General features: G+C 46.5%; 1 protein-coding gene across 2 annotated transcripts in view; it reads right to left on the bottom strand.

Annotated features, from left to right (window-relative positions):
* Positions 1 to 100: 100 nt before the first annotated feature.
* The window catches only part of fat1a (FAT atypical cadherin 1a), a 77,995-nt gene continuing 63,645 nt past the window's right edge, over positions 101 to 14,450 (bottom strand). For both annotated transcript variants that reach the window (XM_053619546.1, XM_053619545.1), the window contains exons 14-27: positions 13,410 to 13,793; positions 13,076 to 13,290; positions 12,853 to 12,990; positions 12,553 to 12,696; positions 12,146 to 12,343; positions 10,196 to 11,003; positions 9,940 to 10,071; positions 9,683 to 9,840; positions 7,641 to 8,085; positions 7,312 to 7,465; positions 6,950 to 7,060; positions 6,227 to 6,861; positions 5,966 to 6,103; positions 101 to 2,225 (exon numbers count right to left, since the gene is read on the bottom strand). In XM_053619546.1, the coding sequence (XP_053475521.1) occupies positions 1,678 to 2,225; positions 5,966 to 6,103; positions 6,227 to 6,861; positions 6,950 to 7,060; positions 7,312 to 7,465; positions 7,641 to 8,085; positions 9,683 to 9,840; positions 9,940 to 10,071; positions 10,196 to 11,003; positions 12,146 to 12,343; positions 12,553 to 12,696; positions 12,853 to 12,990; positions 13,076 to 13,290; positions 13,410 to 13,793 (4,208 nt within the window). In that variant the 3' untranslated portion in view covers positions 101 to 1,677. The remainder of the gene's footprint in view (positions 2,226 to 5,965; positions 6,104 to 6,226; positions 6,862 to 6,949; positions 7,061 to 7,311; positions 7,466 to 7,640; positions 8,086 to 9,682; positions 9,841 to 9,939; positions 10,072 to 10,195; positions 11,004 to 12,145; positions 12,344 to 12,552; positions 12,697 to 12,852; positions 12,991 to 13,075; positions 13,291 to 13,409; positions 13,794 to 14,450) is intronic.

The raw sequence follows: 14,450 nt of genomic DNA, 5'->3' as shown, positions 1-14,450 counted from the left end.
AAGGTAAATTTGATTAAACGACCCCCCCCCCACAAAAAAAAGCGTATACAAGGTAGCTGGACATCGGAATTGTTAACATATTGGCTTTTAGTAATATAAAATATAAAAAAAACGCAGATTGGGTCACTACAATGGTGCAACTAAGATTTAAAAAACGATGTACACCAGGGAGTCATTGGTGTACCTTATGTGAATAATCCGGAGGACTAGGGGGCAGGGCGATGGATAAAACATCCCTGACGGGCACTGGAACATCTGTCTTGACAGTACACCTGACCAAAGCTAGGTCATTAAACCAATACTGTTGTGTAAACAGAGTACGTTTCCGGTGCTGACGTGACCGTCACGTCGCACTACAGAGCCCCGCCATTTACACCGTTTATGTCAGGATCGCACCAATCAAATCACGCAGCATTCGTTTCTGAGGACGTGCACAAGCTACGCTCCAAAACGACCGCACGATACACACGTGGCAGCCGTTCTGTGTATGCGTAGCAACAAGGCTTTATAGAAAAGGGTTCTGTAGGGGTTCTTCAGACGGTTGAGCTTAACACTGAAGATAAGATTTATCGCTTCCTGAATTCCGTCCCTCGCTTTTGGGATTGTCTCGGAAGTAAAAATAAATAAATAAATAAAAAGAAAGAGACAAGCTTTGGTATTTTTAAGAATAATTTATTGCCAGTAGTAAAGCGATTAAGCTAGTGGCAGTATTTAAAAAAAACAAAAAAACAAAAAATCATAAACAAGACCGAAGCATCGCTCGCACACGAGCGTTTGCTTGAAAAAAGTCACGAGTCCACACTTCATCTCGCAATATAAATATACCGGGTCCCGTTTTTCTTTTCGTTTTTTTTTTTTTTTTCTTGGTGGAAAAATAAAGGAGTTTCAAAAGTTTTACAAAAAAAACAAACAAACAAACAAACAAACAAACATACGAGAAAAAAAAAAAAACCCACAAGAAAATGAATCTGACATCACGATAATAACGCAGACGCCCATCGGAGCGGAGCAGGAAGTGTGGAGACGGTCACACACACACACACATGTATATATATATATATTTATTTTTTTCAACCACTGTGTATATCTTTTTTCCCCCTCTTTCTGTTGTGCAGCACAAAGCTGATAACGACACGCCCTTTCATTCTTTATTTCTCTCTGCATTGGTTCTTTTTTTTTTTAAAAATAAAAATATCTACAAAAAGAACTAGTCAACCCTTAAAATCAAAACTGTACAGTACCATTTACATTACAAACGAATGAGCATTTGTAATAATTGAAAAAAAAAAATCAAACAAACAACAAAACAAAAACAGGTTGCATGGTTTTATCTACACAAACAGACAGCTATCGCTCGAAATGACGCTTTTTTTCTTTTCAAGAAACAAGACGGTGTGAATTTTCTATCGTGGTGTGACATCGTGTGAAGGCAGATACACACCTGAACACACTCGGGTCCTCTCGACTCCTATGGAAATTAGCTGCTGTGCTCCAGAGGAGAAATCGTCCTTGAATATGTCCACGTCTAAGAGAATGTGCGCGCTTGAATGTATTGTGTGAATCTTGTGTGTGTGTGTGTGTGTGTGTGTGTGTGTGTGTGTGTTTACGACAACAGTCTCCTGCATAAGGTTTAATTTTCAGGCACTTTTTGATTTTTTACTCTTTATGGATCCAGTGTCAGACTTCGGTGTGTTGTTGTTGTGGTTGCGGCGGTACGATGAGCCGTCGAAATTGCGCCCCGTCCTCGGCGCCGCTCTCACAGTCGCTCATGGGCGCCTCTGACTCCTCTACGTCCGAGCACGACACCGTGGACGCGTACAGCGACAGCGAGATGTCGTCAGCCGCGATGCTGCCGCTTTTCGGCTGCTCCGGGTCGGACGACGGGTACTGGTGGTGAGGGAGGTAATGGCTGAGCGTGTAGAGCTGGGGTAAAGGCGGGCGCTGGCGTACCCACGATCCTCCAGGACTAGAGGGGGCGGGGCCGAGCGTGTCGTACGATGCGGGCGGAGGCGGAGGAGGAGGCAGGTCGTCATGGGCGGGGAAGTCATCGGGCGGAGGCGGGAAATCGCTCTCGATGTCGTAGCCGCCCGCGTAATAGTCCGTGTCGAGCAAGGCGGGGTCGTTGTACAGGGTGGGCGGAGATTCCACCACCTCATACTGAGGAAACTCCTGGATTCCAGGAAGTTGAACACTCGGCATCCAATCAGATGTGTCCCAGTGATACCCTATAGGATGAAACGACAAAACGTCAAACCGTGACATTACAGCGTCACGATAATATTGTTACATTAAGGTTAAATTAGCGACGATTTTCAAAAATTATTTATTTATAACACAACATACTGGGTCGTTTTTTTTTTTTTTTCAGTTCAACGAATTCGTAACATCACTAGTGCATTAATTATTATTAATGTAATACATTCTAATTCATTCCAAGACAGGATTAAATTAGGATGATATAAATCGTTATGCAAAGTTACTGGAGAATTTGATTAGAAAATATATAAATAAATAAATAAATAAATAATCAAGATTCGTTTTCACTGGAATCCAAACAGAAGGAGTTTGAATTTGCTGAACTGAAATAAAATCCTGCACAGGACAGCTCCATCTGACGGTTATCATCAGGGCGAAAACAACACGACACGACACGACACGACACGACACGACGAACGCGTACGGTTAAACATCATGCAGGATCACACGGTTAAATCCTCAGACAGGATACACGCATTATACACAACACAAAGAAATGAAAATAAAACGAATAAAACACGGATGCTGACTGAAGATGGGTTCGGAATGGTTTCAGTCTCATCAGTGTCTTTTTCGGGAGTAGTTTTCTATAATAATTAAAAAAATATATTATGACACTTTACTACACAAGTTACTGTGCTACGACACAAATAATAATAATATTATTATTAATAATAAAAAGATTAAGAATTAAGCCACTGGTTAATCACATAACAAAGCTACAAGGGACGTGTTAGCATGAATTAATGATCGTATTAGTGTTCGTTTCATTTTTATTATGAAACCGATTTTGTTTTCCTTTTTTTCTTTTTTTTTTTTTTCTCTCTCACAGCACTGCATGCAGGTTCGGGGAGAACTCACAGGGCTTCAGGCAAACACGCGGAAAAAAATTCAATTCACCTCTCGGGTTCTTGAGCTCATGAGACGGGAGTGACTCTTTAGGCGAAAGCAAGCAGCAGATACAGAGGAAAGAAAAGGTTAATTTTTTATTTATTTAAAAAAAAAGGACACAGAGAGAAAAAGAAGGAAATATAGAAAGGACATCACAAGGACACAAGGACGCCATTGACTTAATCAGACACGTCAATATTCATAATCTTTATAAGTGAAGTGTGTGAAGTCTTTTTTTAAATTTTTTTTATACATTTATTTAAGAGACATGCCGGATTAAAGAAACATAGCGTCCGTGCATCTTTTTTTTTTTTTTTTTTTAAATCTCCCACCCAACAATACTCATGGAGACGACGAGACAATCAAACAAACGGTACCTTGCGTCTCCACCGAGCCAGCCGCCGAGCTGACCAGGTGGATTACAGTCACTATGGAGGCTTCAGGGAAGGGAAGGAGGGATGGATGGATGGATGGATGGATGGATGGAGGGAGCAGATGAGAGAGAGCTAACGTTAGTGTGAGGACATTGAAGAAGCACCTGGAGTTAAGACGACTACGATGACATGATGTGACACTGCGACGCTGAATAACCCCCTCCTCCCCCACCACACTGAGAAAGCTAGGGCTGGGCGATATATCGATATAATATATCGATATCGTGATAATTGATTACACAATACACTTTTCTGAGATATCATTAATGTATTTTTTAAAAAAAATGTTTTTAATAATTACAAATGAAATGGTACTGAACGAATGCTGCTGATTTGACGTAATTAAAAAAGAATTTTTAGTGTTATGCACAGCTTGTTAGCTAATCATAGCAATGTCTTCAATATCGCGTTGTGATATTTTTACCATATCGCCCAGCCCTAGAGGGCGCTGTTTCGTTTCAAGTTGCTTTGGAGCGGATGATGGTTTGGTTTTGAGCGTTCGCTTTATAGTGCTGCAGAAACAGGCTCGCTTTAAACAATCTGAATCACCTGACTCCGGAACAGAAATATTCACGACCTTAAAAATCCAGACCACGCCCACAAAAACGACATTTCTTCTAATGTCTACGTTTCGTCCAAATTCCTTACTGGGATGTCGGGGGTTTGGGAATTAAAATGGTGGAACACTTCGACAGAGAAGGGCATGGTGAGGTCTTTTAAACGCTACACGGTTTACACCGTGTTCAAAGTCGTCTCCTACTCGCAACTTCACTCAGACCTCGGAATGACCTACTTTTCAGCCTCCTAGAAAGTGGGACCAAACATGGCGGCCTCCATAAAAATCGCAACTAGCTAGCCAGCTAAGATTAGTAATAACATTATGAGTTCATTAGTAATTATATCGAAGTATTTCGTCAATGTTATAAATTTCACCAATGTTCTCTTTGTTTTTTTCCCAGTAGGAGGAGCTACGGGGTTTAGCCGAATGCAACGTGCAGTATTACGATATAAACCAAACAGGCTAAGTAACAAAATAAACGGTTCTTAACTTCTTAACAGTTCATAGTTTAGTGACTCCATAAGAAACACCAGGTTCTGGATGCATCATGGTGGAGTGAAGACTCGATGTTTTTGGGTTGATGGTGACATACAGGAGGTCGGTGATACTCGATGATGGTTCCACGGACACTGAGGGTACGATACGGTACAATACGATACAAGCAGAAGGAAGGATCGGGACCAGGAGAATTCTCAAGGATTAAGAAAAAAAGAAAAGTGAAGACGGGGAAAGTCTGTTTGGTTCCACGAGGAAAACAGGAAAGCCTTGAGGTACCTCAGGCTAGGGAAAAAGTAAAAGTAGAAGGCCAGGATTAATGGACTTCTAATGGATTAAAAGTTGTTTGTTTTTTTTAGACAAAAAAAAAAAAGGAATTCCCATACCACGGACGTCTTCAACTATCCGTAGCAGCTTGCATGCAAAAATATCCAAAAAAAAGAAGCAAACAGAAAAAGGAGTAACAGATGAACCAAATTATCACAAAGCCAGACAGTAGAAGGAGGAAGAAAAACAAAAAAAAAACCCACATTTCTTCTTTTTATACCCTGAGAATCACACTAGGCCTTTTTTGTGAGGCGATCCCTTCCTTCTCCGTGTTTGACTTACGAGTTTAGCTAAAACCTCGCCCTGCGTCTTTGGTGCGGTTTGATCCAAATGGGAGCTAAAGTCCCAAAGCAGCGAGTTAAAGAGGGGGAGAGAAACACAACACAACAACATGACCCTCAAACCACACAGCGTTGAATCGAGTTACGAAAAGAGAAAGAAAGAACGAGCTGGTTAGTATTCATGCTAACGCTAACAACACTACAGTGCTACGGTGGGAGCGATAAGACTGTAGATCACAAAAGAAGTTCAGTTTGTTTTAACGTGCAAGTGCATGGAAGCTTCTGGGTTAAAAATAATAATAATAAAAAATGCACAAAGTTAAACGACTAGCTAAGAAGTTGATTTGTTTCACCAGAGAATGCTAACACTGCTAAGAATAAATGTAGGCAAATTAGCATTTAGCCATGCTAACATTTTCCATAATAATGGTTGAAGATAAACCCTATCTAGTTAGCTTTGTGTAAACTAGACTCGGATTGTATTCAGTGTTAGCCTCCTTTAGGTGAAGTATTTCTATAATTTCCCTTGTTTAAGTCGTGAGAACTATCAACTTCATCAAAAATTAGCAAGAGATTCAGTTAAGCTGCGCTGCTTACTAAAGATCTGACAAGCTTCTGCTTATTAGAAACGCTTAATAAAGGAGGATGAACTGAACACCTGAGCAGAAACGATGCTAATGATGCTAAGTGCTAAACCGTACAGTACCGGTTAGCACACGTACCGTTGTCGTCGCAGGACTCAGACTGGAAAGAACTGAGCGACTGCACCTCGGACATGCTGCCCCGGGTGTTATAGGGGTGACACGTGCTGTCCTCCACTGCCTTCTTACTGAAACACGGATCCAGATCTACGACTTTAGCTGTGAGTAAACAAAAAAGATGCACGTGATGAGCACTACGTTAATTAGTTAATAAGTCCATGGTAAAAAAAGAAAAATTAAAAATGAAGGAAAACGGAAATGGAAAGCCAGGTCCTTCTTTACCGTCGTAATCGTAGTCCCAGCTGGGTTTCTGAATCGAGTCGCTGTCCGAGGCAGAGTTAGATGGCGGTGGCGGGGGCAGGTTGGGCGCCACGCTGCACACGGCAACGGCTTTGCGGTGCCCATGGCCTACCGGGTCAGGGTTGAAAGTGCTGAACTCGGTGTGCTCGGGAACAGCCGAACCTTCAAACGAGCTGCGGTCCAGGTTGTTGCGAGAGTCACTCGGCACGCTGGGAGTGTATGAGATGGGTCGCACGGGCACTTGGGGCGGCACGTCGGAGTAGACGTTCCTGCCCAACTTGGAGTCGTAATACGGACGCTGCAGGAAGGACGAGTGCAGGCGCTTGTCGTCGTCGGGAGACTGGGGCTTGGTGCGCCGGCACACACGCTTCCGGATCACGACAAACAGTAGAGCCATGACGAAGATCACGGCAACAAAGACGGCGATGCCGATGACCTCCTCCAGGCCGATGTTCCAGGATGTAGAGAGCACCTTGTTGCTTATCTGGGCGTGCTGCTCGCAGTGGTGACCTCCGTAACCAAGCGAGCAGTTACAGCTGTATGAGCCGTACGTGTTCTGGCACTGGCCAGCATTGGCGCACGGGTTTTTCAGACACTCGTCCACATCACTCAGGCACCTGGCCATGCAGACAGACATTTCCTTAATGTTTACGAACAAAAAAACAACAACTGTGCTGTTCTACTATTACTGAAAATACCACGTACCTCTCTCCTTGGAAGCCAGGCTCGCACTCGCACACCGGGCCGTCCAGGCTGCCGATGCACCTGCCGTTGTTCTTGCAGGGGTTCTCTGTGCAGTATGGACCTAGCTGACACCTGTCACACACGCAAAACAAATTAATAAGACGAGCAAGAGCAGAAACCACCTCGCCGAGTTGTTAAATCCTACGAATCGAATCACTAACCACGGTTTAACCGACTGGGCAAGCAACCAGAACGATCATGATCATGGGACTGTATCCCATGAACATGATCAGTCACGATACAAGCCTACCGTACAGCATGAAAGCAACTGTGGGGCCTTGCTATCATATAGAATGGGTATGTTCTTGTGTGTGTTTTCTCACCACTGGCCGGAGTACTGGCCTCGGCACTGGCAGAAGAAGTCATCTCCACGTGGCACACAAGTTCCACCATAAAGACAGGGATTGGATGAGCAGGGGCTGATGCTAACCTCACAGTGGCTGCCCATAAACAGAGCACTGCACTTACAGAAATAACCTACAACAAAAACAGGGAGAGAAATGTGGACAAAAGGAAAAATACTGATAGCATAGGCTCTGAATTTTGGGTTTTGTTGTCACAAATATGCAAAACGTATGTAGCAGAAATTACTTCCTAAACACGTCTTTTCCCCTCACTGCTACATCTAAATCTGCGCTCCCAGACCCCGTACCTCCATTGGGCAGCTCAGTGCAGGATCCCCCGTTGGCGCAGGGCTCACTGGCGCAGCTCGATACCCGAGGAGGTGGGCTGCAGCCCGGCACAGCTTCCACGAGTTCCTCCAGCACAGAGTGCGCGCTACGAGGCTGCGATCTCAGTGGCAGCTCGCGTCCGTTCAACACAACCCCCTGCAGGCAGCCCCTCAGGCCATTGGCCACACCCGCCTGCCACACATGCCCACCAAAGAAGACGCTGGTGTCGAGGTTGAGCGTGCGAAGGTTGCCCTGTGCTTTGCCCGAGGCGGTGTGTGTTCGGTCAAGCACCAGGCGGGCATAGTTTCCATCCACCTCGAGCGAGACTGTGTGCCATTCACCATCATTCACTAATGGGCTGTGGATGGGGACGACACCAGGCCCACTGCCACAGTCAAACTTGTACTGCAGGCGCCCGTTCACGATCTACACACAATAATATACACGTTAGCGTATCGTCTCATTCCTTTAATACGTCGCACACACAGCTGAACACATGAACGGGTATTGCTGCAAATTAAATCTGATCTGCCAAGCACAAACTTTACCATGACATCACCACTAGCCTTTTCTTTTCAGCTCCATGGCTGCTTATTGGCACAGTGCTAACCACAGCAAACTACTGAGCTTAGCTAAAGTTTAGCTAAGCTAACGCTAAAGCTGAGTTCAGTGAGCGCAACCTACAGTAATGCTATTTCATTAGCCAATTCAGCTAGCAATCTAGCTAATACTTGGCTAACTAGTATATTGTGTAAATAAAATAGCGCAGCTAGGTTTGTTAGAAAGCTAGCTAACCTTAACTATTATATTATCTACTATATTGTGTAATCAGATAGCTTCAAAATGTTCACTAAAATGTCAGTTAAACTATTTCATTAGATAATTAAGCCCAATAACGAAGATAATGTTAGCTAATGTTTTGTATTAAAACCAGCTGCTAAGTTTAATAGTAAGCTAGCTAACATTAGTATTTACTAAAACGTTCTTACAGGCTAAATAAAGCATGATGCAAGAAGTGTGTGTGTGTGTGTGTGTGTGTGTGTATGTGTTCTCAGAGGCTATAAATGTAGCATAGCGTAGCGTAGTGGATGTGTGTGCAAGGCAGAAATAGCAGGATGCTGTAATAAGGATAACATAACACATAACAGTGTACCACTCTCTCTCTCTCTCTGCCTGTCTCGCTCTCTGTCTCTCTCCTTCTGTCTGTCTCTCTTTCTCAGTGCTGGAAAGGAATCTGTGAGAAAGCACTCTCTCTCGCCCTCTCACACTACCAAAATAACCCGCTCTCTGTTTTTCTGTTGAGACCCCTTGAGGCGGCCATATTGAGGAGACGATGGACAGAGTGTGAGAGAAAAGAAAGAACGGCAGGCAGAAGAGAATGAAGAGAATGAGAAGGTTTTCCCAACATGCTGTGTGGGAAAACCTGTTATAATAATACTACACTCAAGCATTTCTGATCTGCCTCTGCACTCATCATTATGAGAAGGATGAGAAGGGGGTGTGGCCTTGGTGCCCTTCAATTTCATTTAAGGAGGTGTGGCCTAGCAGTGAATGAGGTGTAGTCTCTGTCCCTGCCAGTCTTAGTCAAGGGGGCGTGGCCTAGCAGTAAATGACTCATCATTATGAGAAGAATGAGAAGGGGGTGTGGCCTCGGTGCCCTTCAATTTCATTTAAGGAGGTGTGGCCTAGCAGTGAATGAGGTGTGGTCTCTGTCCCTGCCAGTCTTAGTCAAGGGGGCGTGGCCTAGCAGTAAAGTAGGTGTCATCTCTTCCCATGTCAGTTTTAGTCAAGGGGGCGTGGCCTGTCAGTCAAGGAGGTGTGATGTCTTCCCAAATCAGTTTTAGTCAAAGGGGCATGGCCGAGCACTAAAGAAGGTGTGGTCTCTGCCCCTGTCAGACTTAGTCAAGGAGGTGTGGCATCAGTGGCCTCTTAGTTTTTCAAAGCTAGCCATATTCTGATACAGTTCTGTGTGAGCATGCAAGTGTGTGTGTGTGTGTGTGTGTGTGTGTGTGCGCGTGTTCACCTCCAGGATGCTGTAGTCAGTGCCCTTGGCGTACATGATGGTGGCGTGGTCGGAGAATGTGCGCAGCCTGAGAGAGAGATTCATCTCCTCCTTATTGTCATTCTCCATCAGCCTGTAGCGCACGTAGCCGTTCCCGCTGAATGTCAAAGCGTGACCTTCTGAAACACACACACACGCACAGAGTTATAATGCAGTGTATTCGATTTATTTATACAGTGAATTATGCTGAGGTGTTGTGAGAGAGAGAATGTCTTTACCGGCACATTGTCCATGTTTCTCGTCTGAGCATATGCAGCTGAACGAGGTGTGCGTCGGGTCTTCCACACACTCCGTACCCTCGGGACATGGGTTCCCTCCACACAGCTTGCTCATCTCAGCGCACTCGGCACCTTCACAGATGCACAAAGCGTAAAGCAAATCAGTGAAATAATCCAAATAATTCTAGAACTCATGTATTGATATGTATCAGTGAAGTAAAATGTTGTATTTGAGGAAACGTGGAGCGTGCGTTACCGCGGCAGAGGCAGTCAGCTGTCCTCGTGTGGCGTGGGGTGACGAAGCTGAGCCTTGCTGTGCTGTACGTTGCCATAGCGCCCGTCTCCAAGGTCACCGTCTCCTGGCAGTGACGAGGCGGACAGTCCAATCGAGGGCAAAGTTTCTTGCCCACACGGACAATCCTCACCCCTGTTATCTCCTCAATGGCACCAACGGAGGCATTCAGCTTCCTCAGAACCACTTCCTGTGTCTGCTCCGGACTTCCTGTCTTGTCAAGCGCGAGGAGCACTTCCAGATCACCGTGATCAGGCTGCAGGCTGACGAGCTGCACATCGCTGCGCCGCACGCCCGCCGTGTTACGCAACGCCCGGGCGAAATTTCGCCAATGCTCGCCGATGAACTCTTCAGGCGCAATGGTGTCCAGGCGGAGGCTCACGAGGTTTCCGAGAGCAGGGGCGGGGCGCACGTGCACAGTGACACGCGCCCACGTTGTGAAGCGACCGTCTGTTACAGTGACGTTGAGCGGGTAGCGACCAGAGTCCAGGGCACCCAGCGCCACAAGTCGGCCGTCGGCAGGCGAGACAGAGAAGAGGGCGGAGTTGTCAGAAGGGGCGGGGTCAGGGCTGATGCCGTAGGTGAGGGTATCGTGCACATCTTGATCAGTCGCATGGATTTTTCCCAGCACTCCACCTCCGGCGTACTCGGCGGTCGTTGTGGTGACGAAAACATCGAGCTGGAGGATGACAGGCGGGTGGATGCTCTCTTCGATCAGGCGAACGAACACCATGGCGGAGGAGGAGAGCGGCGGCCGGCCGGAGTCCGACACCTGAAACGGAGAGACGGTTCCAGAGTTCATGATTCAGAGTCACCACTGAGTCACTTGCAAGGTAAATGAATTGATTCATTGCAAGGAATTATGATTCAAATGATTTTTTTTTACTTTGAGTCATTTATAGGGTAAATAAAAAAATTCAGGTTATTAAATATGTGGTAAATAAATTGATTCAATGAGAGAAAAGATCCAGGATAAATGAATCACTTCACTAAAATGAGGTGAAAGAGAGGGTTTCTGTGATTCAGAGTCACCACTGAGTCACTGATTCAAAAAAGCATGGATTCAGAAAAAGGAAATAGGATTATATGGCACACACACACACACACACACAGAAAGAGAGAGAGAGAGAGAGAGAGAGAGAGAGAGATTCAGAATCACCTCTGAGTCACAGAATCAATGAATCATTTCACTAAAATGAATTAAAAGAGAGGGTTACTGTGATTCAGAGTCACAAATTCAAAATAGCATGGATTCAGAAAAAGGAAATAGGATTATATGGCACAGACAGACAGACAGACAGACAGACAGAGAGAGGGAGAGAGAGAGAGAGAGAGAGAGAGAGAGATTCCGAATCACAGCTGAGTCACAGGATAAACAAATCATTTAAGGAAAATTCATGACCATTTAGAATCACTCATGACTCATCACGCATGACTCACTCATCAATCCCCCTCTTTTTTGAGAGAAACCTGATAAATAAAACGACTGTTTAATACGACGGCAACGATTTCAACGGTCGAGTCTGAAGTTTGAACATTTGACGAACAGATTAATATCGTATCTCGTCCACGCAGGAAAGCAGCAGCGTGGTGGATTCGGCTCTAACGCACCCGGTCGAGCTCCTGCAGAGATTTCGATCCAAGTCAGTGTTTACCGCGGCTTTCGGTTGCCAGAACAGAGATTTATCAAGCTTTTTGTTTTGCGAGCGTGAAACCCAGAGTCAGATTGTTCGGCACGTGTAGAAGCAGCTGAAGCTTTAGCAGCCGTAATCGTCTTCGAGGCGGATCATTACGGTGCTCGCGGCGGCGCAGGAACACATCGATACACATTACGGCAATTTAATAATCGATAAAATCACGTATCGGATGGATAAAAATGCGACGAATACACTTTACGTTTAGCACGCTCCTTACCTGGATCTCTAAGACGTAGCTGTCCTTGCTGCGGCGACTCAGCGTGCCGATCGACACCAGCACTCCCTGAGACGTGACGTCGAACGAGTGGTCCTCGTTCCCGCTCACGACGGAGAAGGAGAACGGCGGCCCGTTGTGTGAGGCGTCACGGTCCGATACGCTCAGCTGGAGGACGCTGGTCCCGACCGGACGGTTCTCCTGCGGATTAAAAACAAACGCACACCGCGGTTAGTCATTAACGCGTACGTATTTCCTGTACAGCGAATCTCCGCCCACTCGTGAAGACGGTTCGAGTTTTTTATTTTATTTTTTTTAAAAATTTAACTAGAAGAGGGAGAACAAGACAGAGACAGCAAAAATGCTATTTGTTGAGATGTGTGTGTGTGTGTGTGTGTGTGTGTGTGTACCTGGATGATGAGTGTGTAGTTGCTCTGGGAGAAGACAGGTGGGTTGTCGTTGATGTCGGAGACGTCGATGTTGATTTTGGCGGTGCTTAAACGAACTGGACTCCCGCTATCAGATGCTCTGACAGTCAGAGTGTAACCAGACACCTACACAAACACACACACACACACACACACACACACACACACACACAGTAAGACAAAGCAAAAAAAAAACCCCTGAAAAATAGTGATGATGGTTGATCAAATGCATGCCCTTGTGGGTGTGTGTGTGTGCGTGTGTGTGTGTGTGTGTGTGTGTACCTTCTCTCGGTCCAGATGCCGTGCCACCTTCACCTCTCCCTTTATTGGGTCGATGGAGAAGGGGCTTCCTTGGTTGCCGCTGATGATGGAGTAGCGCACCTGGTTATTGGAGGATCCGTCTGCATCTTCAGCCATGACCTACACACACACACCTCATTATCATTAGGCTTTATTAGTGCGCACTCTTTAGACTATTTATGGTCATGAGGGGGCGGAGACTCACCGTCAGCACCACCTTGCCCGGCTCGATGTCCTCACTCACCACGGCCGCGTAAACCGTCTGGCTGAAAACGGGGCTGTTGTCGTTTACGTCCGTGACGTTAATACTAACCACGGCCCTGTCGCTTAGAGACGGCGTTTCTCCGTCTGTCGCCTCGACCGTCAGAGAGAACTCACGGGACGCTTCGTAATCCAGCGGCGCGATCACAAAAACGACTCCTACGCAGACACGGGCAAGAACGAGAATCAAACATAGCTGACCTTTCCGTTTTGGCTGTGAGACAGACGTGAGAAGCGGAGTTAAACGCCTCCGTACGTCGCAGCGCTTCGACGTTTACCTGTGTGCGTGTCCACGCTGAACGCGGCCTTGTCGTTCCCGTCGACGATGGAGTAAGAAATCTGGGCTTCGGCGTCACGACTAGCCGCGCGCACGTGCAGCACCTGGGTTCCTGCGGCGACGTCCTCGGGGACGGTGGCGACGTACTCGCGGTGCTGGAAGACGGGAGGGTCGTCGTTGAGGTCCAGCACGGACACGGTCACCGAGCAGACGGTGGAGAGGGGGCGGGGCCAGCCACGGTCCGTGGCGCGGGCTCGAAGAGTGTACGACGGGCGGAGCTCACGGTTGAGAGGTGCGGCCAAGCGGAGCACGCCGGAGTGCTCGTCGATAGAGAACGCTCCGTCGGCCGAATCCAACAGAGAGTATACGAGCTCGGCGTTAGCGCCTGCGCAGAGAAAGAAAAAAAAAAGTCAAAGGAAAGCAAAAACCAATCTTCCTTTCATCTCTTCCCAATCACAGCTGATTACAGTTAACATAACCCTGTGATCTGAAATGAATCCAATCAGAAACCCTCGCAGCGCTGGGGTTAGAATGACTGCTACAACACGCTGATTATTATTATTATTATTATTATTACTGCAGAATAAGTGGTGTACCGTGCAGGAGAAAACATCAGCGTGTTCCTGAGAAGCCGGTCACCGTGTTCAGGTTGGATAATGACTTCATTATTTACCGGCGTCTGCGGTTATTGATTTCGCTCTGGCCAGCATCGAGCCATCACGATGTGTTAACACGTCCCCGGTATTCACACGCATCGATTTCACAGACGCCGCCAGAACCGATAATCCGGCCGCTGCGGAACACACGTACACAGACGTGCGATAAACACGGCCGACCGTGTAAGGAAATGTGAAAAGAATGTGCATCTCTTCGCCTATACGGTGTTTAAACACACACCCCCCCCCCCGGGTCATCCGGTTTCCGTCCCACCGTGTTCCGTGCGTTTAAGCGAATCCCGCCGAGCGGTAACACACTCGAAGCTCGGATCAGAAACCTCTCACGAGTCACGAAATCGCAGTTTTACGCCGCATTAACAATACGT

The sequence above is a fragment of the Ictalurus furcatus genome, chromosome 29 (genome assembly GCF_023375685.1).
Source record: "Ictalurus furcatus strain D&B chromosome 29, Billie_1.0, whole genome shotgun sequence".
In the NCBI taxonomy this organism is placed as follows: domain Eukaryota; kingdom Metazoa; phylum Chordata; class Actinopteri; order Siluriformes; family Ictaluridae; genus Ictalurus; species Ictalurus furcatus.
The sequence above is the reverse complement of the archived record's forward strand: the minus strand, read 5'-3'. Positions and strand labels throughout refer to the sequence as shown.